Source organism: Anabrus simplex, chromosome 14 (assembly GCF_040414725.1).
Source record: "Anabrus simplex isolate iqAnaSimp1 chromosome 14, ASM4041472v1, whole genome shotgun sequence".
NCBI lineage: Eukaryota > Metazoa > Arthropoda > Insecta > Orthoptera > Tettigoniidae > Anabrus > Anabrus simplex.
In genome coordinates this window covers 9781531-9809191 of record NC_090278.1, presented here as the reverse complement: position 1 = coordinate 9809191, position 27661 = coordinate 9781531, and the positions used below count along the sequence as shown (strand labels likewise).

The window sequence follows — 27661 nt, the reverse complement described above, 5'->3', positions numbered from 1 at the left end:
TACTGACTCACTTCCGCAGGTATCGAGTTTAAAGCTCAACACATATAATAACAGCAGCAGAAGTAAGTTTATATTCGAAACCATGCATAGATAGTCCTGGAAAACCTACAGCCTGTTTTCCAGTCTTTGACCGGGTCAGGGATGTAATGAATGGACCACATATAGGCTATTATTACAATGGGGTCGCCACTCCCAAAGTGATTTATTAATGACTGATAAATGATAATGGAGAGTTTTGCTGGAATGAAGGATGACAGGGAAATCCGGAGTACCCAGAGAAAAACCTGTCCCGCCTCCACTTTGCCCAGCACAAATCTCACATGGAGTGACCGGGATTTGAACCACGGTATCCAGTGGTGAGAAGCCGACGCGCTGCCGTCTGAGCCACGGAGGCTCCGCATAGATAGCACTTCATTAGAACACAGTCCTACCTGTGAGATTAGATGTCATGAAGTGGTTGCTTTTGATGATGAAATCCACTGTCGTGCCTTTCGCCGATGAGCTGCTATGGATTTTTTAGTTCTTGTCCGAATGTTCATTTGTCGTATGCGTATAAACATTCTCGTTCTAACACACATTGTTAATATTTCTGGTGGTACAGCGGGGAATTTACTGCTAATTATTTGACACACTTTGCGTATAATATTAGATATGTGTCACAGTTCAGCACGTCCGTGAGTGTCCCTGAAAATTAACTCAAATTCCTTTATTTGGTTTACCATTCTAACGATAGAACGAGTAGACCTCCCCGAGATAACATTTCTATCCACCCCACAGGGGCTGTACCAAAGGAAATGGAAAGCATTTCTCCAGTGGGACTTCGCATTGACCTGTCATATTTCCTTTCACGGTCGGCGATGTAGCCGGCGTGGTACCGAAATTCCTCTGCTGAACAATCAGGTGTCGCTGTAGATTGCGTGAATATATATATTTTTTAATTACTATTTGCTTTACGTCGCACCGACACAGATAGATCTTATGGCGACGATGGGACAGGAAAGGCCTACGAATGGGAAGGAAGCGTCCGTGGCCTTAACTAAGGTACAGTCTCAGCATTTACCTGGTGTGAAAATGGGAAACCACGGAAAACCATCTTCAGGGCTGCCGACAGTGGGGTTCGAACCCACTATCTCCCGAATACTGGATACTGGCCGCACTTAAGCGACTGCAGCTATCGAGCTCGGTCGGTGAATCATTAACGGCACAGTTTTCAATCGCAATGATACTGTACAATGAACACATAAATTTCACTCCAGCTACTATTACACTGTTCACGCAACTAACGAAAAGAAAATAAGTGCACCTCACTGCACGAAACACAGCAACTTAACAGAGATCTCACAGAAACGAACTACGACACACACACACTACGCAAAATACAGTAGGCCACTGTATAAACCAACAGCAATATACGGAAAGAAATTACGTATAGTTATTACGTGGAAATCCTTTCTATATAAGACAGGCATATATAAACAAAGAAATGAGATGCACATGCGTTTGATGACGTCACGAGCAGGCCGAGGGGAAACTACTGCGCAACCAATCTGGGCCACACGTGAGCGGGACGTTCCACTCAGCGCCGCCAGTGCCCTTTTCAGTAAGTGTCTCATACTACAATTGTAGACATTACGGATGTGTTCAACTACAACTCTCCCCACAGTTATGTATTTTAGTATATATGAGTGTTACAGTGTGATTTATTACAAGTATTGGAACCGGGTGATATAACAAGGCCATTCACATTTCAAGTAGCGGAAGAAGTGTCTCATACTCTGTAGGTGTCACAAGTAATACATCCTTTCCTAAATTCAGCCTGTTCTACTGACTGTTACAAATCAAATTTGTTCTTCAAGAGTTTGTTTTAAGTGATTAAACAACATTCAAATATCCGGTTTTGTTTCTAAGTGGCTGGTATGTTGTTATATAAGGCCAATTCTACAGCTTATTCCGTTAAGGAAGTTACGGATTTTCTTCATTGAGGAATTGTGATTTATGTCTTTTTACACTGCGTCCACAACCTCTAACATATCGTCGGTAATGTTCAAGTTCAATAATGTACATTTGCTAAATGTATAGATCTCAAGTGAGAATATTAGAAGTTAATATTAATCCTTCTCAGTTTCAGCATTCTACATATTTTTAATATTTAATGTTATTAGTTTTCTTAAATTTTATTTGTAATTAAGCATTAAAAATGAATACGCATATAACTAGTTTGCTTTTTAGAAAACTCCCAGCCTTTGCGTTGCAAGTGCCTGCAAGTTGTGTGTAGTAGCAATATATCATGTATCTGAATTTTGAGGGTTCTTTTTTTCTGAAGAGCAACGCAGATGAAGAAATGCGGATGGTAGTTAGACATAAAATTGCAATATTTAGTGTGTAATTTTAATTACCGGTATTGTTTTGCTGTGTTATTTACCTCTGTGTGCAATTTTATAGTGAGGCTGTGAATGTTGAGTTGTTCATTACTCTGTTCATTCCGTTGGATGTCCCAGTTACACATTGGTAAAACACATTGGCTTGTTCAAGTCTCTATCCAGTTTCTTAATTTATTTTCCCATTTTCAATTATTCTCCCTGAATACATGAAGCTTTCCACAACTTCTGATGGTCTTCCATTTACTTCAATATTCCCAATTCCTTCTCTATTACCTCTCATCACCACTACTATCGTACTCTTTCCCACACAGATTTTAATTCCATATTCCTCCATCTCCTCATTCCTTACATTATCTTCTTCTTGTGCTTCCATTTCATCTTCTCCACATATTACTGTCTTATCTGCAAAGAGTGAGGCCTTTGCCTCCTTGGTTCCCATTTTTTGTTGTATAATCTTGTGGATTTCATCCGTGATTGTAATGAAGATTGGAGGGGATAAAACACATCCATTTTGAAGTCTTGTTTCTACTTTGAACCATTTTGTTTGTCCTATCGTAGTATTCATACTACTTACTCACTTTTCGTTCATGGCTTTTATACCGGTAATATGTTCTTCACCTCTCCCTGCCTTCTATTTTATCAATGCATCCGAGACCACTTGCCATGGTACACTGACATATGCCTTCTCAATATCAATAAATATCATCACTGAATCCAGCCTAAATTCCCATCTGTTCTCCATTACGTTCTTTAGGTTGAACAGATTGAAAACTTTTAAAATTATGTTTACACTGAGTAAGGAGTATGACACTGTATGGAAGTGAAACATAGATAATAACTGGTGCAAAGAAAAACAGAGTTGAAGCTTTTTAAAGGCCGTGCTATCAGAAGTTCTTGATCAGATTGATAGAACATGTCTCAAATAAAGAGATAGTGAATAAGCTTAATGAGAGGAGAATGGTTTGAGAGAATTTGATCCTGGGAAGGAAAATTTTGATAGAACATATCTCAAAGAACTGTGAACTTGTTCAGTTAGATTTGAAGCTGATTGCAAAGAATAAAAATGGTAGGAAGATTCCAGTATATGGACCCCGGTGATCAGAGTGATCTGCAAACCGTACAGTCACTGAATTTTCAAGAAAGGTCATCTTGTTGCGGTTTCAGTTCCATATAAAACTGTATGTTAGATAGCTATTAATACAATATAAGGTGTCATGTAATACTAGGGGTCCTTTGACTATGATCTTGATATCGACAGATAAGTTAAATTATATTTTCTATGGAAGTGATCACTGTTTTAGAAATCATGTAAAACTGCAGGTCGTTAGCTTTGATTGAAGTATCAGTCATAGAAAACTTGAGGTCCTATATGTATGATCATAATATCAACAGTCATGTAAAATTTTGGGTTTTTGGTATGATCATAATATTGATGGTCAAATAAAATGACAAGTTTGTCGCTTAGTTTGTTGACAAACACCATAACTATCAATGACATCAATAAGGTAATATATTTTTGTGGCTTATGTTTCAGTGTAAGGTTAGTGGAAGTAATCAACCATACCAGTACCTTCTAACTACTTCATTTTTTTTTTCAGTTTGCAGTGCAAAATGGACCTGGAAGCAAAGATCAAAGAGGAACCAGGCTGGCTTGAAGAAAAAACAACTGCATCACGTGTAGGTCTCATTCCAGATAACTTTATAGAGGTCCAAAATTAACCCTTAATAGCTGAATAAATTTGGCAGGGGCATAATTTTCTATGTGCTTCCTCAGTATTAACACCAGCAGTCACCAATTGAGGACTCGCTCATTGCAAAAATGGGGTGAATTGAGTTATATACGGGACGTGAATGTTAGGTCACTTGGCTTTCATGTCTTTAAACGGGTATTAGCAAAAGTTGTTTATTGTCATCACAACAAGCCGCTAAATATGGGTTGTTTTCCCAAAAGTTAAAAATTTAATTGTTCCATATTGAAGAATATTACAGTTACACTTGAAACAATTGATAAAGAGTTTCAACCTATTCAATACAAAAGAAAGAGAAATGTAGTGAATTACATTCCCATTTAATAATAGTTAGAAATGGTACCGGTTTTGACCCTAGTCCAGGTCATCATCAGCCGATTAAGAAATGAAAAAACAGTGCATAGGATCAGTAGAAGAGGCGATATAAAAGTGAACGGGGCTAGACACTGTAAAACTTGGAAGTAAAATGCAAGTCACTCAAAATTAAATAGTGCGCAATTCTCTGAGCGGCAGGATGGCACATGCAGTGCTAGGCAAAGTCGCACAATGTTTACGAATAACGGAGAACAGTTTAATCAGCCAGTTTTTAAACACTGTCAGGCATAAAGTCACATCACAATCGAACACAAACAAAGAACCATAATTGTTCAGGAGTTGAAGACTAGTAGATCAATTGAAGCAACTTGCCAGCTCCCGGTGATCAGCGTGACACATTCAAAATTAGACACTGTGGTTTCAAATGCCAAAGTAAAATGGAGAATAGCTTGTTGATCCAGTAATTTTCCTCGGTCGCGGGAGAGTAAGTATATAGATAAACATAATACAGTTCAATATAATTGAATAAGCAATTGTGCTCCTATAGAATTCTTAGAACAGTTGACATGAAAAAACAATTGTGAAGAGAAAAAATATAGTAAAAAGTGCAATACCGGAAACAAATGAAAATGTATATGCACCGTGCGCAATTTTTTAAAAAAAGTAAAATATTCAGGTCTTGATTGAAGTAGTCGAAATCGGCGCAAGGCAGGAGTTGATTATGAATGAGAAGAAACCGAAATGATGGTGGAATAGATTTTTTAATAAAGAAAAGATAGAATAAATTAATAGAGGAAGAGGAATAGTGGAATAAGAGAAGAAAGAAAGAAATTGAAATTAAATGGTTTTGAGGAAGGATAAGATAGGGTGATGAAGGAGGGGTAGTTTAGGGTGGGTTATTGGAGGTAGAAAATGTGGGTATGAACTTTGTAAGGCATGGAAAATAGAATTGTGGTTTTGAAATTTAGAATTTTTGAGAAGAAGAATTAGGAAGTCGAAAAGGATATTGGGTTTTTCAGAAATGTCGTTTAAATTGAAATTAGGGTTGAAGTATTGATCAAGATGAATAAAGCAATTTTCAGTAGTGTTCGGAGTATCTGATATTGAAGTTGCGGCCAGTTTGTCTGATGTAGGAGGAGTTGCAGTTGTTACATTTGAATCTGTACACTCCAGATTTAGAAAAAGCAGTGGATTTATTTAGTGATTTGGAGTTGTGTAAAATATCCAAATTTCTATTGTTAGTTCTAAAAGAAATTTACATGTTGTGTTTTAAAAAAATGTTAGTTATTTTATAAGCATCTTGAGTGAAAGTGGAAAATGCAGTTGGTTTTGTTATGTCTTTAGATAAAGTGGTTTTAGGATGGTGTTTGAATTTGTTGATGTTGTTCATGAAGGAGTTGTTAAAGCCATTGAATTTAGCAATGTTACAGATGGTGTTCAATTCATTTTAAATAGTCGCAATAAGTGTACACGAGCGTATTTGCCTCTGGACCTTAATATCAATAAAATATTCATTCAGTTCTGCAATGAAAGAGATTTAGAAGGGAAATCAAAATGTTCAATCTCAAAGTACAAGCAAATTTTCTATACGAAATTCAATTTAGGTTTTTGGAATCCACACTCAGATACATGTTTGACGTGTAAAGAACTTTTATTGATAATTTAAGATATGAAAAATGACGTTGTAAGGAACAAGGTTCGAATTGATTATAAATTACACAAAGCATGAGCTAATAAATTTTTTACCATACTTAAAGAAAAGGATGATAGTCATGTTGATGTTATATTTGACATGCAACAAAATCAACCCATTCCTAAAGTATCTATAGGGTAAGCATTTTACTGAGACAAGCATAGTTATATAATCTTTGTGTCATGACAAATGAAAAACGACTGGACAAAAGTAAAGGTTTCTTTTATACGTGGTTGGAGATAGAAGGGGGTCATGGAGCGAATGAAATGGCTTTGGGTGTAAAAGACTATCGTGAGCACTTAGAAAATAATCTTCGCAAGGAAGGGGTTAGATATAAAAAACTCAGGCTATTTTCAGACTCTTGTGTATCCCAACATATGAATACTATTTTATTAGCATCTGTGGCATGTTTCCTCAAAAAGTCTACAGTTTTCACATCAGTTGAACATTATTTTCCCAATCAAGGTCATAGCTTTTTGCCGCCAGATCGAGAATTCGGGAACGTAGAGAAAAAATACAGAGAGAAGGAAGAGATTGTATCGCCTATGAAGTATCATAGCCTACTCAGTGGTCATGGACAAGTAAGAATACTGCAAAAAGATTGGAACATCTATGATCTGAAGGCTAAATCAAGAAACATTTTGATTGGAAAACTACCTTTCAATATCACAAAAACCCGCATCATTCAATACAGTAAACATGAAAACTTCAAGGTACAAGTCGCTGTTCGATACACATACAGTGGTGAATCAACCATTGTAGAAATACTCAATAAAGGAAAGATTTCCTTCAAAGAAATGTACTTGGCTCCAAAAATGGAAATAGTAAATCACGTTAGTAACGAAAAGAGCTAAGGTATGGCAAAATTAATGAAATTCATGCAAATACCTGGGGAAGCTACGGAGTTGAATGTAAGTGATATGATGCAGGATACAGAAGTTGGGGAAACTGATTGAGAAGTAAAGAGGTCTAGTCAATAAAGACAGAGATTCATTAATTTTATGTCTGATAAAATTTGAAACACTGGTATCGTATATACTATTACCACTACCATTCTTCATTTATAGTATTGTGATAATGTCTGTGTGTAAATTCTGACATTTTATGTTTTTAAATTTGTTTTATATATGCTGTGGAGGAGATTTTTACTCAATAGGATAATGCAATGAGCGAGCTTTGAAAAAAAAAAAAAATTTTTCCCCTACCATGCTTGTAAAATCTATTAAAATTTGTGCTTTTGGCTATACTTATATCAAATTTTAACTAACAAATAAACTGTTTAAGATGTACTTTGTCAAATTATCCATTTTACTCTATTGTCTAACCAGTTTTTTGTCTCTCCTGAAAAATTATGATTTTGTAAGGAGCGAGTTTTGAAAAAATGGTCCTCAATTGCTGAATGAGCATCTATGCATAGTACAACTCTGTTTTGTTTATTTGTCTGGGAATACACCACAACGCACTACACAAAGCTGCCAGCTCTTAGGAACTTTAGTTTGGGCTTGGATTAGTCTGTACATTTTATTGTCAGTATCGAAATTACTGTGGTTTAGAGGTTGCACTTTTTTATTTTTCCCCTCTGATTAAAATAGAGGATGGATGGCCAATTGTACTTTAAAAAACTAATATCCTCCCACACTACTGCACCAGCATTAGCACCACATGTTAAAAATTATTACTCCTACCATAATTAGTGTAGAAGAAGTTAAGTCACAAATCTTTCATTAGTGTTTTTGAGCCTGGATACATCAGTCTGCTAAACATAATGTCAACATAGGTGTGATTATTCTGGGTTACCCTCACATCCACAATGTGCTGGAAGATATTATGTGTTTTAAGGAACGAGCAGATTTGCCTATGACATACGAGGGATGAAATAGCTCAGAATCTGAATCTACGTTCTCTCAAAATAAGTATCTTGCTCAGATGTTGAATTCTTCTAGAAAGACAGAATAATGATTAGCTCATTTTATTCCTCAAATACAGGTCAGATTCTATGTTCTATAGAGAACCATGTCTAAGGGCTCTAGAATGTTTGATTTCTGGGAATGATTTCTTTTATATGCCCCTTCTTAGTGGGCTTTGACACTTTAATTACTTAAGGCACATTAAACAGAATTTTTTCTTTCCTCTTTGTCATTATTTCCCTGTCCTTTTTTTGCATCCTTTCCATCCATTCCTTAGTTCAGCTACTCTTCTCTCCTGTATTGAATGTGTTGAGTTGGTATATTCTAGAACTTGTTACTTTAATTCACTTTTATTAGTTACTTAATTTACATGAGAATATAAGCTTTTAATCACAGTCCCCCCCCCCCCCCTGTAATGCTGACAAGGTTTTATGAATCTAAGAGTGAAATTTAAATGTCTCGTAGTAGATCATAAAAGATCTTCTGAAACTGCAGATATACACTCCAACACTGCTGATTCTCCACTGACGGTGTCCTCATCCCCTCAGCTCCTCACAGAACACTACATAACATGCTTATAGTAGTAAAATATTTCATTTCTAGCTGCTTTGACTTTGCGTTACATAACATCTTTCACGGTTATATGAATGTGATAAGTCTGCTTCCTTCATGTTTATGTTTTTTATTTTACACTTGGAATCATTGAAATATGCTGTTTGAAACAGAACTGTATTAATGTTTTATGTAGCCCCTGTGATCTCAGCAAAACCATAGTAGAGAATGTGATTCCATTATTTCAAGTAATTTTAATCTGTCTATAAACAAACTCTCTGCTGAGAACAAAAAATCATTTAGAAATGTAACGCTTCTAATTTGTTCAAACAACTTTTATGATTTGAGTGTTTATGCCTATGGCTGCTTCCTTCCAAATTCTGTGTGAGATGGCCCCAATTCCATCTCTGGTATTATATCTTCTGATATGGCTAGAAAATGTTTCGCATTTTATATTTTGTTCTCAGTCGCATCCTTTCTCTGACATAAGGAGTGAGCAAGAGTAGTAACACCATTCTCAGTACAGCCTTTGATTATAACAGTCTTCTGCTGGTAGAAATCTTCCTTAAACATTAGTGAAATTCTGAAATTAACTGTAATACTGGAAATTAATGAATTATTATGCTCATTTGTTAGTGACGGTATTTGTATGTGTGTGTTATGACCATAACTAATACATCTTATTTTCCACAGGAAAATTTTGAACATGTATCAGAAGTGATAGCTCTGAAAGAAGAAGTTAAATCAGAGTTAACCGAGCCAGAGTCCTCACAGGAAAACTCTCTTGAGGTAATGTACATAATTTGATAAGCCATCATCAGATAATGGAAATGGGTAGAAAATGGCTCAACAGATACCGGGGTTTGATCCATATTTTTAGTGCACATGATTGATAGTCCTACTGATAATATACCTTTTTATGAGATTGACTGTTTACATACCTAGTTTTCACTTTTCCTTCAAGTTGTTCCACGATCTTGCGTTATGAATTGTGCAGCAGTTAGGATTATTCCAAAGACCTGTACTCTATGTCATTTGGTAGCTGGTATCATTCCTACTAATACTTTTGAATTCGTTAATTAGTTTTGAACACAAAGTAGCTGAAAGATACATTCTTTTGTTACTGTTACAGGATATTTTACTAGTTGTTTCCAAATGAAGCACCTTTGTTATCTTATTGATTTTATGAATTGTTGTTTTCTAAATAATACAGTAATTTGTTGATACAAGTTTCAGGTGATATGCTTGTTTACTGTGTTTGTTTGCTTGTATACTACACACATTGTAGCCATCTCTTGGCAAGTGAAAAATATTCTCTTTCTCCCTAATGTTGTCTGTGATGTTACTAGTCCATTGTGACTTATAATATTTGTACCGGGAGGTGCACCTCAACCCCGCACATTGAAAAGAAAACCCCTAATGCATAAAGTTGGGACATTGATCAGAAGACGTCACTACTGAATAACTGAGTAATATGTTATTTTAAATTTTCCTAAACTGACTGGATTTCTTTATTTTGGTTTCGTGTACTGCAGAAAGTTTTAATTTTTCTCCATAGATGTCCCCACAAAAAGCTGAGGTCATGCACTCTGGTGCAAGGTGGAATAATTAGTGATTTAAAGAAGTTTTGGGTTTATAAGTTTTTTCAACTAAATTTACTTTCATTTATTTTTATACTTCAATGTTTTGCAACACTTCCTTCTCATCCCGCCAGCTTTGAAGTCTGGCCAGTCACAAATTTTCTGTATTTATTTTTCAGCCAATCATAAGCTTCTTGTAACTTTTTGAGTATCAAATGAAATGAGAGGGTGTGGTCAGATTTAGCCCAGAGCCTTCTCGAACCCTCCCCGTGGCCTTTTCTACTTACCTTGTCTTATTCTTGTCAAATTTCTGAACGTCAACCCAGGTAATGGCCACTAGCTATCTCCGCGAACTCACAGGATGGGAAGCTTCTAATGTTTAACTGTGTAACCATCTGTTTTCAGAAATTTTAGCTTTCATCCTGCTAAAGTAAAATTTCATACAGACTTAAACTGTAAATTGGGGATAGAGAGTGAGTTACCGTCTCAAATTCCCCTTCAGTTTATCTTGAGGTGACTACGATTTTGTAACCTTTTTCTCCTGTAAATCACTCATTAACTTCTCTTTCGAGTCACCTCAGGGGTGTAGAATTAGCCTCTGCATCATCGGGCCACAAGCCCAAGTAGGGTTTCTAAACTTGGTTTTCAAGGAGTGCATGTTTACGACTGCATACATTTTGAGTTTGGACCAGTAAAATAACCTGTTGTTCTCTTCCATGGAGGCCCAGTAGTATGGGTACTAGATACCGTTGTGTAAAGGAATTTTAAATTGTATGTTGTACCGAGAGATGCCAGAAATGGTAAAGTTTTGTGTAATGTTTCCTTGAGTAGTCTGTAAGGAATTGGGAGCACAGCCTGCTTGGTTGAATTTAAAGAGCATGTAAACTCTTGTCTGATACTGGTGCAATTTTGAGTCGGGCCATTGGAAGGCCGTATGTGTAACCTTTGGAGCAAGGTGCTCTTGAACTGTGTCTTGGGAGATATCTCTCGTTATCTAACCAAGCGCAACATTTGTGACATTGTAAACTTGTAAATTTGAGCTGAAAGCTCAAAACTTGTAATTTCCAACCCTTGTATTTCTATTCTTGTTTGCTATTTTGTACGTGACATTTTGTTCCTTGACCTAGTGAAGAATTTTGTTAAATCTGAGATCTGAAAAGAAATATAACATTTGTTTTAAAGTTTAAATTAATCTTTGATATCGTAAATGGACCCATTCGTGCTGACACCTTCTTTCACCTCTCTGTGTTCCACAGATAATCTCGGAACAATATTACTTAAACATGCATTGAATAAATAAGCCATTCAAGAGTTATCTTGCCTTTCTGTTTCATACTTCGTAAGGGATAGTGTTTGTGAATAAGCCTTGTAAGTTCACCATTACTCACCTGTTCATTTGTTACATGAATGAATTCATCATTACCAGGATGCACATTTGATCACTGTCATCGTCCATTTCATAGCATGCGTGTCATCTTCTTAAACGATGACTATGTTGCTCACCATCTCATCCAGGAGTTCCGGGTTAGCTGCTGAAAATATAGCCATGCGGGCAAGGTTGTGATGAGAGAGGAAGTATAATCATGATCAGAGAGTGTAGTAATTGGCTCTCCTATAAGGAAATTCGTTGTAGTTAGTTAAGAAGTGTCAAAAGGTTCATCATTTAGCTTTGGTGAGAGGATGTATGTGTTTCAAGAATGGTACATTCTTTGTTGGTGAAGCGATAAGAATCCATCACTTGTCTGGGGCGTTAAATCAGACTCTTGACAGCTGCTTCCTAGATTCCACCAAAGTGTGGTGTTGCAAGAGGGATGAAATGCCACATCAGTCCCATGCCTGCAGTTGTGCGAAGAGTTGGTTTTCTAAGGGTTATTTTGCAGGAAGGCCTTGATTTCTGTAGCTACTCCATAGATGTTTGTGCCATTATTGCTGTAAATGTTCAGAGGTTGACCTCTATGAGAACTAAGTTGATAAAGTGTGGAGAGAAATGTTGTTGTGGTGAGATCAGGTATAATGTCTAAGTAGACAGCCTTGGTAGCTAGGCAGTCTGGTCTTGTTCGATTTCACACAATTTTTTTATTAGAATTGGGCCAGCATAGTCTGTTCTAGTTTTAAGGAATGGGTATGTTGGGGTTAAAGGCACCATTTGTGTATTTCTCATTAATTATTCCTCTATGTAACTCTTTGATTAGAGTAATCAGGATCCTAATTTTTATTCCCCCAGGCGTGAGATCACGGCTGATGATGCGTATGCAATGGGCGAAACATAAATTAGTATGGCACGATGTAACCCCTGAGATGTGTATGAGTGTGGCTTCTTTCTGTTCCCCTTTCTGAAGAGATCCTGAACTTGCCTCTCAGAGTGTTGAGTGCCAGGATGAAGTAGTCCAAGGTGTTCAGCCATCATAATTATATTTGTGAGGTGATACAGAATTTCTAATGTTTCCAGTCCACTAGTATTGGAGTATTGTGCAGTCTTCCACTGACAAGAAGATGGCCTTCTTGATCTATGATTGGATTAATAGTCTTTATATGAGTTGTTAGTTTCCTGCACAACATTAATATAATATTTGTCTAAGGGGTTCAACTCCTATACAAGCTGTGGACTTTAATTTCACTGGGTGGGTTGTTTACAACAATCTCAGATAATTATATGTTACAAATCTCATGACTGGTCCATATTGAAATGTACATTAATTCAACAAGGTTACAAAAGTTTATTGAAATCCTCGTATTCAATACACATTGGGTTCTTAAAATTAAGAATTTCATCTTGTCATACTAATTTAAGGGGACATGTTTCGGCCATTGCATGTGCATCATTAGCTGTGATCTCATACCTGAGGGATTAAAATCATGATCCTGATTACTCTAGTCAAAGTGTTACATAGAGGACCATGTGTTATAAAAAGGAGGAAACTTAGTCCCATGCCTGCAGTTCTGTGAAGAGTTGGTTTTCTGAGGGATGTTTTACAGAAAGGCCTTGATTTCTTTAGCTACTCCGAAGAAGTCTGTGCCATTATCGCTGTAAATATTCAGCCTACAGCGAACAGCGCATTAGCTCAATGCTTTCCCCATCTCCTCTCCTCCACCACATCCCCTTCCCTCAATACCACACAGATACAATACAAGAAGTACCAGTTTCATTCCTTCTCACGCTGCAAAGGCAACTAGTTCACACCAGAAAGGTCGACAGTGTAGGTAAATGTATAGACAGCGTTTTTCACCAAATTTAACCCTTTTTTCTCTGATCTTAAATATCGTTCTACCCTCCTCTCATTACTGATTCTTCACTACACATCCCTCAATAGTGGATTTCAACATTGAAGCTGTAGCTAACTTTAAGCACGAGCATCTCCATTTCACTAATCGGACAAAAGGAGGCTATCACATCAGCTAGGAAACACATACAGAGCAACACACAGTCATGAATCTTTTTTCATTTCAACAAAAATAAGAAGAGAGTGGCCTCCCTGTACAAATATGGGTTTAACAGGGTGTCCACCTATATGGAAAACAGCAAATCAGGGAATGTCAGAGAATTCGATTAATAGCAGGAAAACCAGGAAATGTCAGGGAATTCAAAAAATATCTGGATATTCGTTCCTCGGCCAGATAAAATGGACATAACATATTTATCCCTTAGTAGAAGCACATTTTTTAATTTTTATAACACTAATCTTGGCTATGTCCTTTATGCCAGGAATTAATGGTAAAGAAAACTGAATAAACATTAACAAAAAACCAAGTGTGATCATTAATGTGAAGTGACCGATAGCTTCAGTAGCTATATGGATAGGCTATAGCACTATGATTGGTTGATCCAATTTTCAATGTTTTGATTTGCTTACTATTGTATATTGTGTGTTGTTGGTGAATGGGGTGGCCTATATTGCATTTTCAGCTTTCTAATTGCTTAAATATATGGCTTCCACAGCAAAATATGTATATAGACAAGATTCCACAACCCAACAGGTGACTCTGTTTACTATGTAATGACATGTGCGATAGTCACTACCTTGTAAAATGTAAAAAGAGACAAAAAACACTGACTGAATGCAGGTAAGTGTGAAAATCACTTCAACTTAATAGGTACTCATTCGAGTGCTCATTGCTATTATTATTATTATTATTATTATTATTATTATTATTATTATTATTATTATTACAATTATTAAATGTGCTGATGTAGGTAAACCTTGTGTAAATATGTAATGCATCATGACACTGTTCGGGCTGTGCCATGTTGAGTTTCTAACCTATCTGATGAAATGGTTGGTGATGGACATGAGTGAGGCTCCACAGTAATCAAGTGATTTGAAGGTGTTATACAGCAGTGGAAGTGATAAAAACTTGCGGAAGTGATACGTTTGTATTTATGAATCGATATACCAACACATTTTGTTGAAACAATGGACTTGGAAGCCCAGCCACTACCAATGATGCCAACGTAGACCACCTCGTGAAGTGCGCGCTGGACGACTTCATTAACTCAGACAGCAGCTTTTGACCCGCATAACAGGAGTGGTTATAAGAGAACTTAAAAAACGTATAATATTTAATATCGAAGCATTTTCAGAGTTAACTGAAAAACTTGATAAGAAGGAGGCAGAAATCCGAAAACTGAAGGAGGATATGGACTCCAAATGTGATTCATTGGAGCAATACAGCACCAGGGAAAACAAGACTATCCTATTGAAATTTGTGTCTTATCGCTCATGGCAGAATGTCTTCATTAGGAAAAGGAAACTGAAAGGCTCATCCACAACAATCTGTGAAGATCTTACAGCTACCAGAATGTCCATCATGAAGACAGCAATCCAGTGTTTTGGTCTTACAAACACTTGGACTGACTCAGGAGACATCATAATCAAGAAGGCTGATGGGATGAAATTAAAAGTGTGCCAGTTAAAGGAACTTCCTATGGCATAAGCTTCTCTTGCAGTGCTGCCTGATCATTTGACAATGTGAGTCCACTCCCATCCTTTACCCTAAGTCACAGCTGAGGAGCTAGCTTTTTTATTTTTTCAAGTAAATTTGTCTATCTATATAGCTAGCTATCTATCATCTATCTACCTATCTATCCATTTACTGTATTTATTTATCTACCTGTCTAAATATCTATTCACTTAATCTGTCTTCTTATCCTACCACTTATCGATCTACATACTCCTTAATAAAATTTTCCTAACTGGTTCTCTTTTAAGTCAGGCCTCCGTATGATGTGTACGTAGCTCTAACGTCAACACTACGTAGAATAAGCTCCTATTTGAGTATTCTGTATGCCTAATCTGCTGTTGCATGTTATCACTATTATTATTACTGACAATTTAATTACCTAAAATATGTTAATTGCTGACCATTAATAGGATGTAGTCGCATGCTGTGTTTTAGTTAGTTTCATTTTATCAATTGGCAATGCATACCACAAACAGTCGTAATCCCTCTGACCATAGCAATATTTTCCCTTGCCACACTTCCCCTTCTCCACCTATCCCATCAACCTGTCTACCTGCTAGTCCATTCACCCTAACCCCCCCCCTCCTTGAAGCTGCAACACATATTCTCCAGTGAATCCTATATAGACATAAAAGCGCACTTCACTTATGTCACGTTAGTGCCAAGAGTTTAGTTTCTCAAACTCGTATAGATGAACTAAAAGCGATTTTCATACCACTGTGCTTTGATATAATCTTATGCACTGAAAGTTGATGGAAATTCAAACATCAGTCTAAGAATCTGGCTACTGCCTTATGAGGAATGACAGACTTGGCAAAGGGGGACGTGGGGTCTGTGCTTTTGTCCCTTGTAACCTCAATTTATATGTCAGTCGCCTCAACAGTATGAGCGAAAACCTGAGTACATGTTAATAGAGATACAAGTCTCTACTGTGAAATGCTTAGTAGCTGCTGTATACCAGCCGGGTAAAGCGGCGTATTGGGAACAAATTTTAAAATGTGTGAGGCAGGGGTGAACTTGTGTTACTCATGAACAGCCGAATTTAAAGCAAAAGCTAACCAATGCAGAGAAGTATCCCACCTAGAATGATCTTCATGATGAAAAGGGATCAACGCCGATCGAAGGTTACGATTGACCCGCTCAGCCAGAGATGGTTGAGGGTAAAAAGCAGAAGTTGTTACATGTGAAATAGACAGGTCGAAACAGAATTTAGGGAATAAGTTAGATGTGAAAGCCTTAGCATTATCAGAAACAATATATTGACAGGGACCAAAAGAAGCAAAGATAATATTAAGACAAGAAATAGTTGACTGAGCGGTTGCCATCGTAGTCGGAAATTACCATGAAAATCTAGTGAAGCCATCTACGCACACCAGAATGAATTTATTTCCGTTCCCCTTTGATTGGAGAAAGGTCCGACGTAGTCTATATATAGACGCTCCATGGGGGCGAGATGCTTGATGCGACGACAATAGCCCTAGCTTATTGGCCAAGGTGGGCTTACTAAACAAGCATGATTTACATGCATTAACCGTTTCCCTAATTTCACCGTCCATACTCTTCCAAATAAACATCTCTCTGAACTTTTCCCGAGTTTTGAAGGTGCCTAAATGCCTCATTTGAAGATCATGGGTACATGCATGGCTGGAACCACTACTTTCATCTTCTGATCGTGCCTCGAAGGGCAACACAAAGGCCCGTTCCTCAATACATAAGGGACAAACCTGTTACCCAGAAGAATGTGTGTCCATAATGGGAGACAGCGCTGTATCTCCACGTTGATATTTCTTAATATCCTGAAATAGCATAGGGGCATCAATCAGAATAGCACTAATACATGAACGTATGTGCGTGGGAAGAACAGAACTATCTTCCTGTTTACCGGTTTCGACCTCATTGGAAAACATGCGGCTTAGTCCATCAGCAACTGTATTTTCTGACCCCCCTAATGTATCTGACATCAAATTGGAATGCAGAAATCCTGATAGCCCAACAGGCAATACATCCAGTATGACGAGACCTAGCTAATACGCATTTTTAGGCTTGATTGTCCGTCTCTAATTCAAACCTAACATATTCCAGATAAAGGCGGAACTTCTCCAGGGCAAACAATACTGCCAATCACTCACGTTCATAGATAAAATATTTAGCTTCTGGAGCCGATAGGGTCCTAGGCGCATAGGCGATGGTCTGCCTTCCGAATTCCGATTCCTGAAGAAGGACAGCGGGAACAGCAGTTGAAGAGACATTTCTTAGAGAAATCTGGCATGGATAATACAGGGACGTTACAAAGAGCAAATTTGAGCCCCCATTAAAATTTCACGCCTTTTCTCCGTAGTATATTCAGGGGCGCCGCCCTATTAGCGAAGTTAGGACTAAACGTTCTGAAGAAATTTACCTTGCCTATGAAAGTGGCAATGCCTTTGATGTCCTTAGGAGGCTTGAAATCACGGATAGCGTGTGTTCTGGAATGATCCATAGAAACACCATCGGGCGACACAATATGCCCTAAGAACAATATAAAGGCTTAGCAGAAGCTACCTTAGATAGTTTAACAGTCAACTCAGCCTTCCGAAGGCGATTGAGGACTTTCTTCAGATGATCTGAGTGTTCTTCGAAGGTCCCTGAAAACACGAAGACATCATCGAGGTAATGATACAGATATTCGAACTTTATATCAGAGAGGACCCCATCTAGCAGTATAGTAAGGACAGCTGCATCCGTGTGGAGCCCGATGGGCACGCAGTTATATTCATACAAGTTCCAATGCGTAGCGAAAGCCGTTAGATGTTTCGATTTTTCTGCTAGATGTATCTGGTTATATACCTGATTAAGATCAAGGATGGTAAAGAATTTGGCCTTTCGAAACCAGGAAAACAAGAGTGAAGATCAGGAAGGGGCACAGATTGTAAAACCACCTTACGGTTCAAAAACCCTGTAATCAATAAGAGGCCTGAAGCCTGCTTGGGGTTTCGGCTCAAGAAAAATGGGCAATGAATACGCCGACTTTGAAGGTCTAATAATACCGTCCCTTAACATATGATCGATGTTTTCCTGATGAGTGGGGACAGCCTATAAGACGGAAACCTAACTGGAACAGAATCTGTTATTGCAGTCTTATATTCAATAAGGTCACTAACGCCATGGGTATCAGAAAATACACCAGGAAAGGACTGACACAACCTTCTAATACTTTCAGCCTGTTCCTCAGGTAGCTGCCTAAGATCTAATGATTTCTCACTCTGGGTAGGCGGAATAGTTGAACATGATACAGAATTATATTTCAATAGGGGAATATTACAGTTACTAGCGAGTTTGAAGATGCGCGCTGTGAATGTCGAGCACAAGAGAAGTATTAGACATGAAGTCGGCCCCTAATATTACAGGACAAGGCAATTGTTTAGCTACAAACAACTTAACTTTCCAGGTAAACTTTGAAATACGAACGTTAGCAAAACTGGAATCTTAAATTTCTAATGGAGAGGAGTTAGCCGAAACACACTTAACAAAAGTGGAACAATATTCAGGAAATTTACATGTTTTTAATTTAGAATACCACTCTTCAGAAATTTATGAACTCACGCATTCTGAGTCTAATAGAGTCGTGTCTGGTTCGTTATTTACTTCAGTATTCGGAAATTGCACGAATCTTGGGGTCTCTGCCGCAATTCTGAGGCATTCTCCAGGGCCTTCAAATGATAAATTAAAAGAAATTTCACACTTAACTGAATTGTTACTTGGTTTCACGGGGCCAGAGCCTCGGGAAGTTGAACATTGTGACACAGCCAAGGACGCTAGTCACTTCCTATCACTTGGATTTGTGGAGGCAGCACCAGAAGTCGAACAAGATGGTGTGTTGTTAATATTAGTGCGATTCTTGTCAAGGTGAGCAAATGAGCCGCATTTAAAGCAACCTTGAGATGGACCTGCTCCGTTCCTAGTCCCACTAGATTTTATCGAGGGGCATTTGTTTCGAAGATGTTCAGTTGATCCACGTGGCTAACACTTGCGAGTGGGAAAAGTTCGGCGAGGTGGTGGCCGAGAACTGTTAGAAGACGGAAGGGGGCTCCTTGGAGACTCGTAACGTATCGGCGTACCTTACTCCTTTGGCCGACATTGCCATTGCCTCTAATTCAGGGACGGTTTTAGGTCCATATGCAAAACATATGTACTACTTATAGGGCGGAGAGATACCTTCAACGATCGACTGCAAAATTTGGTCTTCATTGAAATGAAGAACGAATACCCTGGTGTAAAACTTAATATCCTGAATAAAGTCTGCCCGGTTCTCATCCAACCTCTGGACTCTAAAGTAGTACTTTTGGATTAACGAAGACATGGCTCTAGCCGGAATGAAGTTAGCCAGTAGGTGGGCGTGGAAGTCTTCTGTAGATGATCGACCACTATTTTGTCCGAGAGGACGCCTACAGAATAAGGGTAAATAATTTGAAATATTTTGGAGTGAGAGAGAGTAAACACTAAAGCATGGTCCTGAAATTCCAAAAAAATCTTAAGAAAGAAATGACTTCATTAGTTTAATTTACTGAAATCTTGGAAATGTCTTTAAGCAACATTGCCAAGGGGTGTGGTAAGCTGCTGAAACCGGGCGATATAATAGGGGACTGCATTGAAGGTGAAGAAGGTTCGACCACTGCATTAGTCATAAAGAACGTTGGAAATTGTATTGGATGACCAGACCCTGTTTCCGACGGGGCAGATGTGTTTTGAGTAGCCACGTATGATCTACTCTCAATCACTCTACTAGATTCCTCCTTAGTTGATAAGTTTATCGTAGGGAATTGGTCGCTTTTAGGAGTAGCAGCCCCGGACAACAGTTGACTAACGTTATTCGGCATATCAGAGGTGTTCTAATAGATTACTGGCTTCATTAGCATGATCGTCCTTCAATTTTAGAGACAATAGGTTCCTAGCTCTATTGTAAAAATGGAACAATCTAGTTTGAACTCTCTTAATTTGGTTGGCTGAAGGGTCACTTATTTAAAAAACTAACTACAAATGCTAGTTCTGTGGTATTATCAGTGATAGTGGATAGAGCCTCATCAATGTCCTTTTCTCCAAAATACCAAGATACAAATAGGAAGTTCTGGAGATTCCTTAAGTTTGGCAATATCTACCATAACCGTGCCTCCAGATTGAACCTTCCTAATTAGGAGCTCTTAGATTAATTCTTCCTTGAGCAAGTACCCGGGAGCGAGGACTTCGCGAGGACCCGACATGTTGACAGGAGAATGAAACAGTTTAGAAAAATTCCAGCAACCGAGAACATTCTTAGAGGTTAGAGCGAATTCTACGCTTAGCCGTTAAAAGGGGCTTTATCTAGACCCATTCAACCACGCTCTGCTACCTGTTGTTACCGAGTTTTCGTGGATCACAGAGAGGTGAAAGAAGGTGCTACGATAGTCAAAGATTAATTTAAAACTATAAAATAAAGGTTATATTTCTTTTGAGATATTACATTTAAACAAACAATAATATATGAGGTACAGAGGTAGTTTTTTACAAAATAGAAAAACAGAAAGCCTAGAAAAGATTAATTACAAAATTCGAGCTTCCAGCTTCTTATTTACAAGGTCCTTACGTCACTACTGTTGCGTTTAGTTAGATAGACAAGGAGACGATTCTCCCAATTCGTTCTATAGGAAATTTTAAATGACAATTTTCAAGAGCATTTTTCTCCAAAGTCTACATGTTATGGCCTTCCAAAGGCACCATTAAATATCACAGAAATGTATTTTACATGTGAAGAAAAGAGCCTCAATGCTCTAGAATTCTACCAAGGAGACTACGCTTCCAAAACCTAACAGCCTTTAACTTTTACACCAGTGATTAGAGCGTCTTGCTTAATCAAATTTATACCTTCTGGCCTCTGTAGGCACAACAATTTAAGAAGGCCATATAAATTGATTTTTAAGTTTATACAGGAGTATCGAGTACTCGTTCTCCCGGGCATTCTTGAAAAATTACGGATTCATTTACTGGCCCATAACTCAAAAGTATGGAGGCGGACTCTTGTGCTCCTTGAAATAAAATATTAAAACCCTACTTGGGCTAGTGGCCCGACGATGTAGAGGCTAATCCCACACTACTGAGGTGACTAGATGGAGGAAATTTAAATTACAAGGCTACAGATAGAAAACGGTCACAAAATCATATTCACCTCAAAAACAAGTTGATAGGGAACTAGAGAGGGTGTCAGACTCTATATTCCTGAATTCCAGTTAAATACACTTGATTTACTCGAACTTTTACATGTGAAGAAAGAGAAGTTTACATTTTAGGAAATGGACTGTTACATAGTTAAAGATTGGAAACTTCCCCTCGAATCAGCTTGTGGAGATAACTTCTGAGATAGAAAAATGGTGGCCATTACCTTAGGTGATGTTCGGCCTGCCGATGGATGAGGCCACGCCTCCTCTCTTAGCACACACACTCAGTAGCACGACGATCAGTAAGACAAGTTAACTCGGAAAAGCGTCAGCTCTTTTACCCGGGAGGAAGGTTCGAGAAGGCACCCGACTAAGACCAGACACACCCCCTCATTTTTGTTGGACGTTCGAAAAGTTACAAGAAGCCTATGATTGGCAGGAAAATAAATACACAAAATTTTTGATTGGCCAGACTCCAAAGCTGGCGGGATGAGTAATAGGTGTTAAAAACCTAGAAGTATCAAAAACAAAGAAAGTCCGTTCAGTTCAGAAAACCAATAAACACAAATTTTCTAGTTGTTCCACATTGCACCAGAGTGCATGACATCAGTTTTTTAAAAGAGACATCTATGGAGATAAGTCCGAACTTTTTGAAATACTTATTACCAACTGTGATACACCAAAGAGTTCCAGTCAGTTTAGGACACCTAAAAGTAACACATTACTCTATCACTTTAGTAGTGTTATCTGTTGACCGACGTCCCAACTTCTTGCACTAGTTGTTTTAATTTTTATGTGATAGATAGCGTTCTTCAGGGCGCTTCATTTAAATGCACGGGGTTGAGGTGTACCTCCCGGTACAGTTATCATCATTATCAGAGTGTGTTTTTGGTACTTAATAGTTTAATTGCCGAGCTGAGTAGCTCAGGCGGTTAAAGTGCTGGCCTTTTCTTTCTTATTGTGCATGAATGTTGAGTATTCAGCATGAAAGCAGCTTGGATCTTCAAAATTATGATTGCAAACTTTTAAACCGTTCGAGTGTAGTTAGTAAGTCGCAAAGCGAATATTATTATCCGCCCCCCCCCCCATGTGAAAGGAAGTCCAACTTCATGTGTTTCAATTAAACACAGAAACTTTTAATGTACAGTCATTAATTAGCATCCTCGTTTCTTGCCCTTGTGAAGAAGCCACTGGTTCGATTCCTGGTCTCGTCGGTGATTTTTAAATTTCTTTTAGCTCGAAGGTTGTGTGTTTTGAATCCTTTAGCTGTTATGGTAGTCAGCGGTGTTAGGGAGGTGTGCCGAGTTTGATTCTCAGGTGGCCTGGGGATTTTTTAATTGCTCGCTGCTCTAATACTAGGCACCAAGTGATATAAACATTACAGAAGGCAATTACACGTCCCCAGGGTTCAAATCTGCAGCCCAGAGCTCAATGCGCGAACCATAAACTTTGTATTCCCTGCCTTAGCAAATAAGTTACTTCCAAGTCTATTCAGGTTTCTCGTAGCGCCGATGTTCTTTTGCTGAGATATGCATACTAGGCTAATTGCAAAAACAGTGAACTTTGTATTTCATGTCACAGCAAATACTTCCAAGTCTAATCAGCATGTTCCTACAATAACTTTTTTTGCTGAGACGCACAAATATCATGACCTCACTTTATACTAAATTTGTTGCATTCTCTTTCCACATTCAATTAACATAGTTTGTGATAATCGTTCACACTTAGTCTTCAGTGAAGGAAAAGCTCGTCATCGACTCCGGGTCGTGATGACTTTTAATATTTGTTTATTCTTATGAACTTAAAATGTTTATTTCAAGCTGAAGTTAGCTCTAGGTCTGAGAACCCAAAACAGCGATTATTTTCTTTGCTCTGAATTAGAAGTTTGAATTTTTGGTGTTAGATATTTGAATAGCACTTCAACTTTGGGTCCAAACGAGCTCCATGTTCAAATCCTAGTTCTGTTGGTGATATTTCCTTTGAATCTTGTAGCGCTAAGCCAGGTGTTTTAGTGAAACACATAAGCTGTTCATGTACAGTCATTTAGTTAGCATGCTTGTTTCTTTCCCAAGTAAATCAGTCCCGGTTTCGAATCCAAGTTGGGTCGGCGAATTTTTTAATTTCTTGTAGCTGAACGGTTAGGTGTTTTTGAATTTAACAGAAAATCATTTAGTTACTCTGGTAGTCTGCAGCCCAAATGAAAGATTGGCGAGATATATTCCCAGTCGGTGTGGGGATTTTTTAATTTCTCTCACCTCAAACGTTAGGTGTGTTGAATTAAATGGAAACTTTCAGCGTGCAGTCATTTATTTAGCATAATTCTCAATGCACATGTGTTAAACCTTTCACCATCTCCGTAGTCCCATACCACCATATTGTTCCACGATCACCTCTGATCCTTGTACCATACCTCATTCCCTTTTGCCCTTTAGTTTTTAGCCCTTTTGCCATTTGGCCTATTTTCCATTTTGTCCTTTGGCCATTTAACACTTTTGCACATTTGTCCATTTACCATGTTAATTTTTAGCCTTTTTGCGCTTTTGGCCTTTTTCAGTCACTCAACTCCATGACCTGATGTCACATTTCAGCTTTATGCCCGTATGAAAAAAGCACATGTATTAAGCTTTACACCGTCTCCCTAGTCCTATTAACATTATGTGTATGGCCTCCATCCATTTCCAAGCTCAGCTCCTAAAGCCCATGTACCATGTCTCATTTTGTCTAGTTAGGTTAAACCAGGGACTGAATCTCAAACTCGAGTCTGTAACGCCCTTGTAAGGTTAAGCCGGGCAACAAATCCGTGCCTGTTAGCTTAAGTCAGCACTCTTGGACATCAAACAAGAGTCTGTAGAGCTAATGACCTTATAAGGTGAAGCCTAGGGTTGAATCCATGGCCTGCTACGTTAGGCCTCGAGTCGAATCCATGCCTGTTAAGTCTAGCTTGAACTCTTGGCCAATCCCTACTTTTCAAATCCCCCCTCTCCTCAAAAGTTAGTCATATGAGGTTAATCATTTTATTTAGGCATGATTATTACATTGCGTATGTTCATCATTTGTTGAAAACCTTAACTAAATGAAGATTCTAGTATTTGTGTCTCCCTCACTGTAAGAATCATGATCGAATAACTAGAAGAATGATCACGTTAGCAGATTAGGATGATTTGTCAATCTATCTTCACACATTATAGAAGACAGACTGATAATGCTTTAAAAGTTGCATTAATTAGATACGTTTCTTTAGGTAGATAATCTTGGGGTTGTTGAGTGAGCACAGAGAGTGATTATTATCTTAAACTGAGCTGGTCACCTCATATGCTCAGTAATATACTCTCCATAATGCAATATTCGTTGCAACTTCTTCATTGATCATAAATATGAAATATTGTCCCATTCTGTCACCTAACAAGGCTACGCTATTTTCATTGAACACTATTCGCCTACTCAAATAGAGCATCCTAGGTCATTAAAGCCTATTATTAAAACTCAATCATTTACATCCACGTTCATTACTTTTAACATAACTTACTTTTATATCATAAGTTTGGTCCCTAATGTACATGAATAACATTTGGGTGACAATTTATACTTTATGGATGAAATTAAGCAAGATGAGGTGTCATATTATATGGAAAATTTGCAAAGGAATCCATCATATCCATCCCAGTTAGTCTTTTAGGTTCTAAGTTAAACAAATTGGTCTATGATTTTTAACACTTGATTGTTAGTGCACTACGCTATTAATGAAAATCCAATAATTGAAGACTTACAATATCAACACATTTCAAGTGATAGAAGTACACTCATGCTCCTGAAACCAGAACACCTTGAAAGACTAGAGATAGGAAATTCATTTTCACAGGACATGTTTATTAGAATGTTCTGCAGAAAGGATTATCATGTCAGTCACTCAGATTCGGTATGTGCGCTGTTGCCTAGTAGGCACTGGATCCTCGAGGGGCACTGATAACTTATTCAGTGTGTGATGGCATCGACACGTATAAGGCGCGAATGGCGTCCTGGGGTGGTGCATTCACCTGGTGCCACAGTTCATCTTTGGTGTTTGGCATTGGGCCACAGCGCCGCACCCATCCTTTCGCCATATCCCAGACTTTTCGATTAGCGACAAATCCGGTGATATGGTAGGCCAGGGCTACAGTCTGACATCGTGTGACGACAAGAAGCAACATGTGGTGGCGCATTGTCGTGTTGAAATATGGCGTCTGGGGTGTCGTGCGGAAAGGGTATGGCTACGGTTCGCAGGATATCGTTCACGTAGGATGGTAACAGTGACCTGACATGCACCAACTGTGATTTGTGTTCGTTCCCAATAGCACCGCACACCATAAAGCCGTGAGTTGGCGCAGTATGTCTTGTGCGAATGTAGTCAGTGTGATGTCTCCCCCTGTCTGCGGCGAACAAAAATGCGGCCTTGATTTACAAACGAACAGAACCTGGATTCGTCCGAAAACACTATCTGCTGTCATTCCTGTCCCCAGTGACGTCTTTCATTGCACCGTTGCAGTCTAGCATGTTTATGCACATTTGTCGAAAGTAGGCGGATAGGACGACGACGCGCCGGTAACCAGATCGTAATGGACAGTGATGGACTGTCGCACCTGATAGTGTACGAAGTGTTACACTGTTCTACTGTTGCGCCAGAGCCGGGGAGGACACAGATCTGTGCTGGAATACCATTCGGATGAGGTGTCGATCTTCTCGGGGTGTGGTGGCGGGTGGGTTGGTGTGGGTGGTGTGACCAGACCCATCTCGTCGTGTTCTATGGCCTTCTGTAAACGTTCTTTACACACCCATTGCACTGCCGACACACTTCTTCGCACACGAACAGCAATTTCCCAGATAGGTGCATCGCATTCTCCCAAGCTAATAATGTGCCCTCATTCATACTCACTCATTTAAGGGAACTTTTCTTGCATACGTCTGCGAGGCATCCTGCACGTCTGCTCTCATTACCTTCGGTTTAAAGCGACAACAAGAGCCGCACGCACAATTTTCCAGTCGTTGGTGGTGCGCAGATATATCGATGTGGACCTTGAACCTGAGGGTCGACATGGTTGAAATGCTAATCATTTCTTCAGAACATACTATTGCACATATCCTGTGAATATGAACTTCCTATCTCTATCTTTCAGGGTGTTCTAGATTTTATGGACATGAATGTACCACAATCATTCACAAAATTTACCAACACCAATAAGTAGATCAGAAGCGATAAGAATCTGTAACAGCACAAAATAATAGAAAATACTATTTCAAGAATGAAGTCCTCCTGGAAAGGAAATTAATAGTTAAAAAGGTTACTTAAATTTTTATGATGGAAGTTGATTGAGTCCTGGCTGGCAACGTCTCAATATTGGTCCCTTTAGGTTGTGGTGGGATCTCCCCTTTTAGTAGCACATTCCGGAAGTAATATTCCTTGCAATGTGCACCATGATGAAAGTAGAGAATCCTCTTGCAAGCAGCATGATAATTCCCTTACTTCCTTGTCTTGCAGGCTTCTTGTAACAGTAGGCTTCCTCACGCACACCCTAACACACACTGAAACTAAAAGAGCACATTAATATCTGCTCCAACCATGGCTATTTTAATGTCAGTCGACACTTAACTTGCGGGTTCAAGTGAATTTCTGGAATTACTACTGTAGTGGTTATGTCTTGCAGAAGACGAAATAAAGCGTTCCCTTTGTAAGATACCACGACTGATAAACATCGCTTGGCGTAGAATATCTTCTAGAATGTAGTGGGAACACAATTAAATTTAAATAAGGTATATAATAGTTCAACCTTTTAAATACAAGTAGAATTCGAAATGTAATTTTACATTCCTAATTGACTACAAGCGGTATCGGTTTCGACCACTGTTCCGGGTCATCATCAGCCGATCAGTTAAAATATAAAGAAAAATGGACAGAAACCAATAGTTGATGTAAAAAAAATTCACGTTGCAGTTGATAAAGCACTATAGCACTTTTCGAATTAGCCCTGTGTGTTGAAAGTTCCCAAAATCCTGAAGAAGTCGAGGATCAACCACACAAATGAAGCAGACGCAATTTCTTGGAGAGCCGCAAATCATTTGTCCTAACCGCCACTGTGCTTCCGAATGATTGTGAAACTCGATGAGAAATTGAATAGTTCAAGGAGCAAGCCTGCAAACGATGCTAGGCGTGAAATAGTACAATACTGTTTAATATACTTGACGATAGAAATATATGTTAATGTTTATAGTATCTGGTATGTCAGGTTCTTGAAGTTTGGATATGCAGAACAGTTGACATAATAAACAGTTGTGAAAAGATAAAAGTAAGAAAGCGCAATAGTAGAACAATTGAAAAACGTATTTAC

The 27661-nt window shown here is 38.4% G+C and overlaps 1 protein-coding gene across 2 annotated transcripts in view; it reads left to right on the top strand.

The window, feature by feature from the left end:
- Window positions 1–1531: 1531 nt before the first annotated feature.
- Window positions 1532–27661, top strand: part of LOC136885232 (zinc finger protein 665) — a 67503-nt gene continuing 41373 nt past the window's right edge. The window contains exons 1-3 of one of the 2 annotated variants that reach the window (XM_068230225.1): window positions 1532–1600; window positions 3980–4058; window positions 9290–9385. In XM_068230225.1, the coding sequence (XP_068086326.1) occupies window positions 3993–4058; window positions 9290–9385 (162 nt within the window). In that variant the 5' untranslated portion in view covers window positions 1532–1600; window positions 3980–3992. Of the gene's footprint in view, window positions 1601–3833; window positions 3887–3979; window positions 4059–9289; window positions 9386–27661 lie in introns of those variants that run through there. The other variant, XM_068230224.1, reaches the window with a different exon arrangement.